At 34.3% G+C, this 12,615-nt stretch overlaps 2 protein-coding genes across 39 annotated transcripts in view; one reads left to right on the forward strand and one right to left on the reverse strand.

Annotated features, from left to right (window-relative positions):
- Positions 1 to 7,292, forward strand: part of FUBP1 (far upstream element binding protein 1) — a 40,130-nt gene extending 32,838 nt beyond the window's left edge. For 6 of the 27 annotated variants that reach the window (XM_025417899.3, XM_025417903.3, XM_035717846.2 and 3 more), the window contains 3 exons: positions 1,848 to 1,993; positions 4,558 to 4,604; positions 6,864 to 7,292. In XM_025417899.3, coding sequence (XP_025273684.1) covers positions 1,848 to 1,993; positions 4,558 to 4,604; positions 6,864 to 6,897 — 227 coding nt within the window. In that variant the 3' untranslated portion in view covers positions 6,898 to 7,292. Of the gene's footprint in view, positions 1 to 1,707; positions 1,768 to 1,847; positions 1,994 to 2,371; positions 2,739 to 3,584; positions 3,816 to 4,557 lie in introns of those variants that run through there. The other 21 variants (XM_025417894.3, XM_025417897.3, XM_025417896.3 and 18 more) reach the window with 12 other exon arrangements.
- Positions 7,293 to 7,671: 379 nt separating this feature from the next.
- The window catches only part of NEXN (nexilin F-actin binding protein), a 50,597-nt gene continuing 45,653 nt past the window's right edge, over positions 7,672 to 12,615 (reverse strand). For 9 of the 12 annotated variants that reach the window (XM_049111767.1, XM_025417911.3, XM_025417913.3 and 6 more), the window contains 3 exons: positions 8,696 to 8,881; positions 8,106 to 8,466; positions 7,672 to 8,015 (listed from right to left, as the gene is read on the reverse strand). In XM_049111767.1, the coding sequence (XP_048967724.1) occupies positions 8,002 to 8,015; positions 8,106 to 8,466; positions 8,696 to 8,881 (561 nt within the window). In that variant the 3' untranslated portion in view covers positions 7,672 to 8,001. Of the gene's footprint in view, positions 8,467 to 8,695; positions 8,882 to 12,615 lie in introns of all 12 variants that reach the window. The other 3 variants (XM_049111765.1, XM_049111766.1, XM_049111768.1) reach the window with 1 other exon arrangement.

The following is a 12,615-nucleotide window of genomic DNA, read 5'->3' on the forward strand; positions in this document are numbered from 1 at the left end:
ATGAATATCTCTTAAAATGATTAGTTCCTTTTTGTCAACCTGAAGTAGAAATTGTTGCTCTCTTAACCAAGTTTGGCTTCAAGTTAGCAGATTTTCAAATGTACAGTTTGTAAGAGACATAGTATGGTTTTATTACAATTGATACCTGGAATATGGCAGTTTGGCAGTTGTCTAAATACTGAAACCTGTTTCAGGTTTGCTTGAATTGTGTCTCAGAAAAAAAAAAATTTGTGTCCCAGGATCAAAATGTTAAACTCAACCTCAACTTTCTCTTTGAAAAGAATTAGGGAAAAAAAATAAGAGAATTTTGTTTATATTACATGGGATTTCTCTGCTGTTGCCTATATTTATAGAAGGGGGGTTTTCTTGGATTTTTAAAGTTACAAATGTTAAAATTTTATTAACTGAATTGGTTTTATTCAACCAATTATGTGATAGTGATAGACACTAATTTCTGCAACTGTATAAAGTTGCCTTGTTAAGGTAACATCCAACAAACATAACAGCTTTCTCTGTGTCTTTGCTTCAGTATTTTTTTAGCTAGCCATAATTCATCAGGTCAGGTAATTACAAGCTAAATAAAATTCTCAAAGGAGCTAAATAAGAAAACACCTGTTCTTTCTGCCCATCTTTTTATTTCAAAAACTTTTATACCTTCAAAAAATTGGAAAAATAGTACAGCAAACACCCATGTATTTATTGTGCCTGACCCTTTACAAAGTAAGTTGCAGACTGTTCTTAAATTATTTCAGTAATATTATCAATTATCAATAATATTCAGTTTCCCTGGTTGTCAAAAAAAGTTGTCTTTTATAGCTGTGTAGGTGGTGGTTTTGTTTGTTTTACTCCAGAGCCCATTTTATTTTTGTGCTTTGTATGTAGGTGGTTATGTCTTTTTATCTCTAAATTCAGAAAAGTTAACACTGTCTAGAAAAATAAAGCTGTTGAGTTTTGTTTTTCATTGGTCTTGTTACTTTGAACCTCTTCAGTAATTGGTTTTTATATCTTTTGTCAGGTTACTTTTAATATAGTTGTACTGTGATTTGAATCTTGTATTAAAACTTTCAACATCTGATAAAGGGTATGTTGAAGATTAGTCTTTGTACTTACAGTTTATAGGTTACTAATCAGGAAACAAAAATCTTGACCAGATCTTAAAATACAAAGTCTTAATAGCTTTAAGGTGAGTTTTGTGTTTCTCAAGAATGTTCTTTCTCTTCATCAAGGATTTATATTTTACTTTAAACCTCTAATGTAACATCCAAATGAATAAGACAAAAAAAAAAAAAAATGGTCTCCCTCCCCCATCCCTGCGCTCAACATCAGTACCAGGGTACCATAGATTGTTTACATGAAATACTTTACAAACTCCATTTAGAGCATTAATATTTACAAATTCTGTAATGAATCAAGATACCGAAATCTTTGCCTTTCTTAGTTAAAACTATATGAATGGTTTCGATTTTGCTTTTTATTAATAGTGATACTCTAGAACTAAAAGCTATGATTAATATAAGGCAAAAAGAAACAGCATTCTGATATTTTTTAATTATAAGAGTAGTTTTCTAATATTTAAAATAAAACAGGGCACTACTGAATATATAAAATAAATAAAACAGGAGCGATTCTGACCTTCTGTGCTTGTCTTTATAACCTGTACTTACAGTGGATATAATTTTGTATTAAAATTTAGGGGGTTTTTTTTAGGTCAACAAGGGCAGACACAAGATTATTCAAAAGCTTGGGAGGAATATTACAAGAAGCAAGGTATTGTTTTTATTAGAAATGAGATTCTTTTGGGCTTTTAGTTGTGGTTACAGCAACAAAGTTGTTCTGTTTTCTCAAAGGTCAAGCAGTTCCTGCTCCTACTGGTGCTCCACCAGGTGGTCAGCCAGATTATAGTGCAGCCTGGGCTGAGTACTATAGACAACAAGCAGCCTACTATGCCCAGACAAGTCCCCAGGGAATGCCACAGCATCCTCCAGCACCTCAGGTATACTAAACTTGCTAATGTATTGATTTCTACTCCAATCATGTTCTGCATGTTTACTGTTTTGTCTGTTTGGGATTATGTTTGCCTTTTTAATTTTTATCTGGCATAGCATAACTAAAGAAGTACTGTGGTGTACTGTTTGGGTTTTTTTGTTTGTTTTTTATAATGCTTTCTGGCATCTGAGTGCTGAATATTTCTACAATGCTTTTGATTTTAAAAATAAATTTTTTTCCCCCAGGGATTTGCAAATCATGCAAGAAGCCACCACCATTTATATTAACCAGTTTTTCTTTCTTAAAGGATTCACTCCTGAGTTAGCTCCATTTAAAGGATTTTCTTTAACTTTTTGTGTATTTCTTATGTATCTCTTCTGCACAGGGCCAATAATAAGAAGTGGACAATACAGTATTTGCTTCATTGTGTGGGGGAAAAAAACCTTTGTTAAATATATGGATGCAGACGACTTGATGAAGATCTTAATTTTGTTTTTGGTTTAAAATAGTGTTTTTTTTTTTTTTTTGAAAATGTACAAAATATCTATCACTACTGATAGGAGGTTAATATTTCTGTGTAGAAATGAAAATTGGTTTGTTTTTAGTATTTAGTGTAGATGTACACATTCCAGCAAATGTATTTGCAACTATTATGTGGTCAATGCTTTGTGATATAAATGTACTTTTTCAATGTATACTTTCACTTTTAAAATGCCTGTTTTGTGCTTTACAATAAATGATATGAAACCTCCTGTGTCGGTAAGTTGGATATGTGGGTATTTAAAGGTTCATAATTTCTTAGCAATGATAAATTAAGATACATATACACAAATATATAAGCTTTCCCCATGAAATATTAATTGAGTTTTTAAACACTGGCATGTTTTTTCCCCCTTGCAGTATAGTAGTAGATTGGAGGATCTTTTCCATTTATTGTATTTGGCTGTTTCAGCACAAGTAATCCTGATATCTTCATTTTTTTCCTTCTGTTTGATTAAAACCTGCATGTTTGTACAGTGATCTTTTGGCATACTTCCATTGCATTAACAGTGAAATTTCCTTTTATACATGACCACTGTTTCAGATCTGTACTGCTGCTATAACAGTTAACCTTTCTGTTCTTAATTTGATGATTACTTGATTTCCAAGACTGTTTCAGCATAACTAATTTTAAACAGTTTTCGGATAGTGAATATGAGTAGTTGAATAAGAAGTTTTTTCATGTAAAGAAACTTTCAATGTATACAATATTAGTGTGTTTCTTTTTAAATTTAGGGTAGAAAAGTAGTATGCAAAAAGTATAGCTACATGCATCTGCCATTGAAACATTATTGGGGTATGGAAATGTTCAAGCTTTTTTCTTTTTTTTTTTCTTTTTGCAGTATAGATAAGCTTTGTTTTGTAAATGCACAAGTCCAATCATTGAATCAACTTAATTTTTATGTACTTGAAATCACTTTATTACTCTATAACACTCATGCTGAAGTTCTGATATTTTGTTGAAATCCATTGTTTACTCTGCATATTTGTTGGCTCTTTGCATATTAATATATTAGACTACATGCAAATACAGTCTGTCTTGCCATTGTCTGTTGAAGTGCAGGTTTGATCCAGCCAGTATAGAACTAGCTCTGTAGGGGTGAGGAGGACTGTGCTGTGTATCATCCTTGATTGTGTTCCTTCAAGGAGCATTGCACTGTAAGTACATCAGAATGACAAATTGATGAACTGCAACAGTATCTTTTTGTCAATGTTCCACATAATGTAAATGCCATACTTTGTGTGAATATTATGTTGGAATACAGTGCTGATATCTTGGAAAACCATAACTGCTTCTTAATTTAATATAGAATAATACATAGATCTGTATTTTTTTTTTAAGTGAGCTTAATGGGTAAGTATTTTTGATATGCTTTAGCTATAGCTAAAGAAAACTGATCATTAAATTGAATAGTATTACTCATTGGTGCTCCTAAAATATATTGCTTTTCAGTGTACAGTATGCATATCTTCTATATTAATATGAAAGACTTGAAATGTATCAGACAGAAGTGGTTTTCAGTTTGCAAATATTAAGCAATGTAGCAGTTTAACACCATTTCATGAATATAGTAGTTCTTTCATTGGTGGGGAGCACCAATTGTTCTGAATATACTATTAAGGGAGATGTACAAGGAACATAAATGTTGAGATTACTTATAGGGTAGAAAATAGTTCAGTTCATTATAGATATTTTGAAATGTTTTTGATTGTTTTTATAGAACCTGGAGTGACTTCCCTTGCCCTTATTTAGATATGGATATATAGTTCTAGTTTGAAGTTTAATAGTTAAGGAGTTAGTTATGTGTTATCTTTAAGAGTAGGGCTATTGACATGAACAATTTCAGTATTTTGCATGATACTGTTTATAGATGACCTTTTAGGAAAGTGGTGCATTTATTAATTAAACTGAAGAAATAGTTCAGTTGGATTCAATATCATAACTCACAAATTGGAGGCTGTTGATTTTGATTCATTTAAGGTTTAAAATCTTTATTAATTGCAAACAGTGCAATTATTTATACTTCACAGTGCCTTCCCAGACCTTCCACCTTAGGTTCTGCTGCAAAAAGCAACAGGTAAGCACAACCTAAGGACATATATAAATAAATATTTCAGTACATTAATGTTGTCCCTGTGAGGTTTTTGTGGTTGTGTAATTCAAAAGCAATCTGCTACTGCTTCCCCAAAATGTATTTTGTTATTTATGCTACCATTTCAGTGGAAAGTCTGTAAGTTGTTCAAACAACTGTTTACATTTCTGGGTAATGGTTTTTGGGGGTTTTTTTTGGTTTTGGTTTTTGTTTTTTTATTAAAACAAAAAAGAAATGATGAGTAGATTGCTGCTGTAATTGAACTACATCCAAACTTTTTGTAATCTTTTCCCAACCATAGAAGGATTGTTCAAATTAAGAAAGGGCAATTACATACTTTTCTAGATTTAGGGTATCGCTTGGTTAGAAACTTTCAACAGCCTTCACAATCTTTTTAAGATTGACAGGACATTTTCTTTGCCCTCCAAAACTATGGAGTCTTTATTTTTTTTCTTGAAGTTTAATAATTCAGTAAGGACATTATGGGTCAGAGTTTTATTATGACTTTTTTTAGACCATTCAGTTTTCATAACTTTTATATACACTGAAAAAGGAAAAATTTATAAGGAATACTGGCAGTATGTTTTGATAAGGCATGTGCATCAGTGAAATGTTAACTGTATAGCAAATAACCTTTCATAATCTGTGTAGCAACCAATATTTTTCTGATTTATAATACTTTAATAACTGACGCTGCATTTTATTTTTGCCAGTTTAAAATGTTTGTGTTCTTATAGATGATTTTAACTGGTACCTATTTTGAGTTAAGATGAATGTATTAAAGCAGCATCATACCAGTTTTGTTTATTCAATTTCTAAAATGTGCTGATCCTTTTAAAAACTTCCTGCTTATCTCTACAACAAAGAAAAATATTCAAAAATACTGCCTTCATTTTCACACACAGTGCTGAAGATGCTGCAAGCACCAAATCATAGCTCATAAAATCAGGTCCTGAGATAGTTACCCATAAAGAGGAATCCTTTGAGTGTATGCCATTGGTGAGCCGATGAGCATGGACCATAGAAGGGCTCAATGTAGAAGGTAAAATTGGCAAATCATAATTGAGAAATATGAAATGTATTCCCATACATAATATGGTATAGGGTGTAATGTACCTGCTTTTGATCACTTTTCATTTTAAAGTGCTATTCGCTTAATCTTAAATGTTCCATGAACTGTTAAATTTTGTAAGTTAAGTAGTTGCTGCACCACATTTATGTGTGTGTATGTGTGTATTGTTTTAATGGTCAATGATAGGTATGTTAAGACTGATAAATATAAAGGAGCTCTTTGAATCTTTTAAGAGCCTGTCAAGTTTTGGTTAGTTGCAGTTTGCATTTTTATAAAATACAGATGAATGCTAATAGATATTGGGGCATTGTTTCTATCTTCAAGAGTTTTTTTATTCATTACCATAAGCCTTCACTGATACTGCATTTTTTTAAATGGCGCTAATTTTAACCTTGAAATAAATGGAAAGCAGAAAAGGTGAGCCAGTTGACTTGAATGCAATGGATGTTAGGAGTGGTAGAAACAATGTTTAGATTGAAATTGATTTATTTTACTTAGCACTTAAAAACTTGACGATGTGTTTTGTTTTTTAAAGATATTATAGTGTGGTCATACGTAGAATTCTTATGGTTTGATGTTTCTTTTAGAAATGAAAAGTATACTTTTATTTTTAATTAATGAAAATGGTTTTAATACTAAAACAAGTGATTTAATACTAGTTGTTTATAAACATTGTAAAATATTTCCTTAGACAAATACCTTGGTAGTTAATTCATAAGGGTGGGGTTTGGGTAGGAGTAGCAGAGTTACCTTAAGAGGGAAATAGGAATATATGCACAAATGATAACATTTGTTTGAATACTCTGCCAGGAAAACCAGTTCTATCTGCAGACATCTGTTGTCTAGAATAAGGATGTAGAAATGATCAATGAGGATGTCTTTTTATTTTCTGAAAATTCTGCCTCATTTAAAATGTATTTTAACAATACCTAAAGATGATTTTCACTCTGAAAATAACCTTATTTTTTGTTTAGTCACTTGAGTTTTCTTGCCACAGTATAAACTTCTGAGGGATTTTTTTAAATTGGTGCTTTTAAGAAGCAGATCCCAAGGTTTTATTTTCTTCAATGATAGCCCTATAGAAACTCTTAAATGTATTTGCGCATATATCTATATATTTTTTCTTATGCATGCTCGATGCATTTTCGTCCTGAGAAAAGTGTTCTCTACAGAAACTACCCGTGTGTAAAAAGAAGATTGGCTTAAAATGGCTACTGTGATGGGAACAGTGTCTTAGGGAGATGCAGCTTGGACTTGAGGTAAATTGAATACTTTACAAACTGTGGTTTAGAGTTTGCTTTAATGACATTGTATGTAAAAGGGCACATGATTGCTGTAATTTTGTATTGATTATGGTTTCTTCAATAAAAAAATAAATGTACATTGACAATTATTATAAAGGAGTGTTTTGTTTCTCAAATACTGAAAGCCTCTTTTTTAATACAGAAGTTATTACTTTATTATGGATTTACATTGTAAAATAAAGTTGTCCTCCAGAAAACTAAAATACAAAACAGCTTGGTAATAGAACAATTATTTATAGACCCAAAGACCAGATTTTAAAATTGAAGATTGTTCCTTTTTTTTTTTTTTTTTTTTTTGCCTCAGATCTTGGGTGTTTTTTCCTACATAAACTACTGATACAAAGTTTTCTCACTAAAATATAATTTGTTCAGGCAAGAGCACAACATAAATTGGCTTCGTAAGCTTGAATATATATTACACACATTTGAAAAGTAATGTTAATATTTTGTTCTTAACACTCAGAACCCTATTAGGTAGGCAGGCAGGCAGTGGTTTCCAGTAAATTTTCCCTAGTAATTGTTTAAGAGTCTTTTGTTCTCCATGCCCCCCCCCCCCTTTCCCCATCTGGTTCAGAAAGACGTATATTCAGGAAAACTCAAGTTGATAGACTACAAATTCATTAAGTCTCTGCTATTTCAGGCTAATTTTAGGTGTAAATAGCTCAAAAAAATGACATTCTTTCATGCAAAATAATGTATTTTATTTGAGTTTTAAAACATAATTGCTGTGAACTTAGAATAATGGAGTAAAATTTCCACATTACCCCCATTAAATACACATTAACTTCTACATAATATGGCGATGAATCTGGTGATCATTTGGAAAGGAAGAAGATATTCTTTAGATGGGCTTGTGTTTTGAAGACTATTATGAAAAGGAATAAAAAGTCAACCCAATGGCACTTCTGGTTTCCATTTTTGGCCCCGCCACAGAAAACATGGATGTAGTAAGAAAGTGGGGGGAGGAGGGGTAGAGAGAGAGAGTTCCAGGGAGAGGGAAGGGGAGCTAGTAGTCGTCAGCTAAAAAAGAGAAGAAGAAAAGTGATTTATTTTAAAAGGAAAAAAATTTTAAATAGAATAAAAGTTCTAGATTAAATGATTAATTCTTACTTTCAATTGTAAGAATACAGGTACTAGCCGCAGAGCCCTTGTTGTTGACTGCTTTACACATATACTCCCCCTCATCTTCTGGGAAGGTTTCTGGTAAATAAAGGCAGTAAGTTTCTCCTCTTTCAATATATTGATAGTCTTCTCCATCCTGCAGTATTTCTCCTTCAAACCACCAGGTGATTTCTGGTTTGGGTTCTCCTGTTACTTTAACAGTAAATCTAACGGGCTCACTGTCTACAACCGATGTGTTTTTTAGAGGCTTCTTGAACCATGGAGCTCCTGATCTCGTTTGCTCCTCATCTTCAGTAGTGGAGCCATTCATGATGCTACCACTGTCCTCCTCTTCTTCCTCTTCTCTTTTCTATATTAAAATAAGTGCATTCAAGTTGGCATTTAAAGTAGCATTTTCAGGACCATTGTTTAGTAATAGAATTTCATAGATAAGTGGGTTTTTGCTTCACAAAGAACATGTAAATATTACTACAACGTGTTCTTTATAAAACATTCCACTAACCTGAAACCTATTAAAATTTTTTTAATCAAAATTTTAAGAGCATATTTAAAAAATTAAAGATACGTAAGCCTGGTACCTTCTGTAGTGCTGCATCAATTTCCTTTTGTTCAAACTGCATCCGTAATAACTTTTGTTCTTCAATTCTTCTTTGTTCTTCTTCTTCTCGTGCCTTAGCCATTTGTTCAAATCTAGCTTTCATATTCACTTTATGAGTAAATGGGGCCTCACTTTTTTTTGCAGGCTTGACATCGACATCTTCTTCCTTTATGAAAGTGGGCCAAGAATAAAAATTGCTTGTTTTCTGGAAACCAACAAGAGCTAAAGCATTAATAGTTATGAAGTTTCATTTATAAGTACAAAAGAATCAACCATGTTTGGTTTAGATATTTGTGCTATACTTGGACATGGAGATTTTCACTATCTCCTAATTTGGGAAAGATGAAAGTTTTGGGAAACATTCTTCTGACAATTAGAACCCTTTTCTCCCAGTGTAAAGGTCATACAATAACACTGGAGTCCCCGTGTATTTGCTCAGCCAACTCTGCTAGCTGACAGTATTGAGTAGCAGAAAAGAGTGGGAATGTTATATATGGTAACAACTGTTAAAATACTCCCTTGTCACAATATTATCCATCACTCTTCACCGTCTATAATGCAGAGAATGGAATTTCTGTTACTTCCTGCTTCATGATTTCCTTCCTCACCCTTCGTAGCTAATAACTGTCCTGGGGATTAATTCCGTCCAGCAAAGTTTACTGATGGTGAAACGGCAGACAAGAATGTTTGCAGGCAGGATACATGGGAAGACAACTGTTGAAAGAGGCAATGGCTGGAGTTGGAAGTAGGTGGTTAGTCATCTATTTTAGGGTGTTGGAAAACATAAGGGGTTGAAGAGCAGAGTTTCAACTGTTAAGTGTTGAGTCTACAAAACTGGTGATGATGAGATCACTGGTGACTTGAGGGCAGTTTTAATAGAGGGGGACTATAGGTACTGTTAATTCAGGGTTTCTAAAGTACTTAAGTTGACTCTGGGTTTCTATACTTAGACTTTTATGGTTCTGTCTGGAAATCTCACCATTTATATTTCATACTACTATGAGGAAACTGCTTCAGGGATACCACATCCAACAAAAGGAAATTCTGAAACAAGCTCTGAAATAATTGCCTATATAAGAAAAATCTTGGTGCATGGATATTTTGTATCAGTTTAAGGTATTGTAGCTCAGTTCCAATGAATGTAGGAGAAGGAGAATAGTTTTTCTTCTCTTGAATCAGATTTTTATTTAAATGTTGGCAATTCCTAAAACATCAGATACAACCAAATACTTAATGGGTAAATTCTACTACTCATGCCATTAACACAAATATTTCAGTTTGAAATGATAAACCTCTAACGCCTGTTGAAAATGCCAGACTACAGTTAATTGCTCACGAATGATGTTGCTATGATTTTTTTTATTACTAAAAAGGTTAAAAGATACTACAGTTTTATTTCATTCTTTCTTTACCAAATGTTCAAAATACAGTGTTTCAGCGGGTAGGATAATTGCTATTGTGACTGGATCCCCTCCCAAGTTAACTTGCTTTCTGGATTTTAGGATAAAAAGTTTGCAAATTCCTGTTACTCCTTGAGCTACTTCAAACCTGCCTTTAGAAAATAGATTCAGTGAGAGAATTCCTCATAAACTGGGAGAAAGTTTACAGTCTTTGAATTATTAAATACGAGTGTTGCTTTTTCTTGAATCCTTGTAAAGGCAGGTTTAAAATGTTTCTGGGAAATGAATCTACCAAGAGTCGTGATAAATGGAATGATTTTTGTTCTCTAGGTGCATTCTTAGGGTATTGATACCTACACCACATGAATATCGAAGCATAGTGAAGTTCCAGCAGTGAACTTGAGATAACACTGAGCATTACAAATGTTTTTGGAGTATGCCTTATTGGAAAACTAGAAAGCCAAACACCATAAGGCAATAAAAGCAATTTAAATTCCAAGTGACGGGACAGCCCAGGGGGCTCAACGGTTTAGTGCTGCCTTCGGCCCAGGGCCTGATTCTGGAGACTCAGAATCAAGTCCCACATCAGGCTCCCTGCATGGAGCCTGCTTCTCCCTCTGCCTGTCTCTGCCTCTCTCCCTCTCTTCACTCATGAATAAATAAATCTTTAAGAAAGAAAAATAAATTTCAAGTGAGGGACACCTGAGTGGCTTACTGGTTGAGCGAGTATCAGCCTTGGGTTCAGGGTGTGATCCCCGGGGTCCTGGGATCGAGTCCCGCATTGGGCTCCCTGCATGGAGCCTGCTTCTCCATCTGCCTGTGTCTCTGCCTCTCTCTCTCTCTCTCTCTCTCTCTGAATAAATAAATAATAAATAAATAAAATCATTTTGAAAAATAACCAAGTGACTGGTATAGATTAAGGGCTACAGATTGCTGGGGTGGAATTCTTTGATCAGGAGAGGCTACGTGGATGAGGTAGACCTTGAAAGATGTCTGGAAGAGAAGAAGATACACTGAACATGGACATTTTTAAAGAAGAAACCAGATAATAACAGATTGCTGAGGGGGGAGGAAGTCCTCCAGAAGCTGATTCCACTCAATGCCCAAACTATGCTAACAAGTTTTGTGTTTTTTTAAAGGATTATTTATTCACGATAGAGACATGGGCAGAGGGAGGAGAAGCAGGCTCCATGCAGAGAGCCCAATGTGGGACTCGATCCCAGGACCCTGGGATCGCACCCCAGGCTAAAGGCAGACACTTAACCACTGAGTCACCCAGGTGTCCCTGTGCTAACAAGGTTTTTTTTTTTTTTTTTTAATTTTTATTTATTTATGATAGTCACACAGAGAGAGGGAGAGAGAGAGGCAGAGACACAGGCAGAGGGAGAAGCAGGCTCCATGCACCAGGAGCCCGACGTGGGATTCGATCCCGGGTCTCTAACAAGGTTTTAAAGGTGATCTCAGTGACCTTTAATCTAAAGAGAGGATAGGAAGGATCACATCCTTCACAGTCTCATGGGTTCCAGGAGATCATGCAGGGAAGCAAGAGCATGCTGACAACTTTTCTTTACCTTTTGTGATATATTTTTCTGAACTGATCTTATGATCCGACCATTAAATGTTGATGTTCTCCAGTTTTATCATTGACCTTCCAACTATTAACTCTTTGATAATTTTTAAGATTGATTTATTTTAGAGAGTGGGGTAGGGGTGGAGGGAGAGAATCTCAAGCAGATTCCCAGCTGAGCACAGACCTCATGACCCTCAGATCATGACCTCAACTGAGCCACCCAGCACCGTAGGCACCTAACTACTTTGATACATTTAAGTTCTATCCATAATAGTTACAATCTATAGTTCGAGCCTCTCACCTGAATTCAGTACCTATGCTCCAGAATGCCTGTATCTTATCCAAATATAGCTCAAACTTTATATGTACAAAACTATTCACCGGCCTCCAGATCTCCTGCATTCTCTGTAGTATCATCCAGTTTCCCTGGTAATCTTGGAAGTAATGTTGGGCTTCTCAGTAAGCACCTACCCATAAGCAGCCTGTTACCCAGTTTAGTTAAAAGTTGGGTCCATTTCTCTCCCTGGACCCTAACTTTATGCCTTATTCCTGTTTTTCAGTTCATTCTCCATGATCCCAGAATTCTTTAAAAATACAAGCTTTTTATTACTCTATCCAAAAACTAATTGTTAGCATTATTCCCAGATCATAGCCCTTGCAAGGTTCAAAACCCCCTATCATCCATTATACTATGAACCATGCCTTTGAGCAAAATTTCCATTCCCCAGATATATTTTTACAACCTTCATACAAAGGTTGTAAAGAGAGTCCCATTCGTTCGACATTATTTCTCCTAAGTTCTATTCAACCTTCACACTTAGCTTACGTCATTTTCTCTGCCCTGTTAAACCTTCCTAGGAATACTGACTCCATCCTATTTTTTAAAGATTTTCTTTATTCATTAGAGACACAAAGCAGCCAAGACGTAGG

This window comes from Canis lupus, chromosome 6 (assembly GCF_003254725.2).
Source record: "Canis lupus dingo isolate Sandy chromosome 6, ASM325472v2, whole genome shotgun sequence".
NCBI lineage: Eukaryota > Metazoa > Chordata > Mammalia > Carnivora > Canidae > Canis > Canis lupus.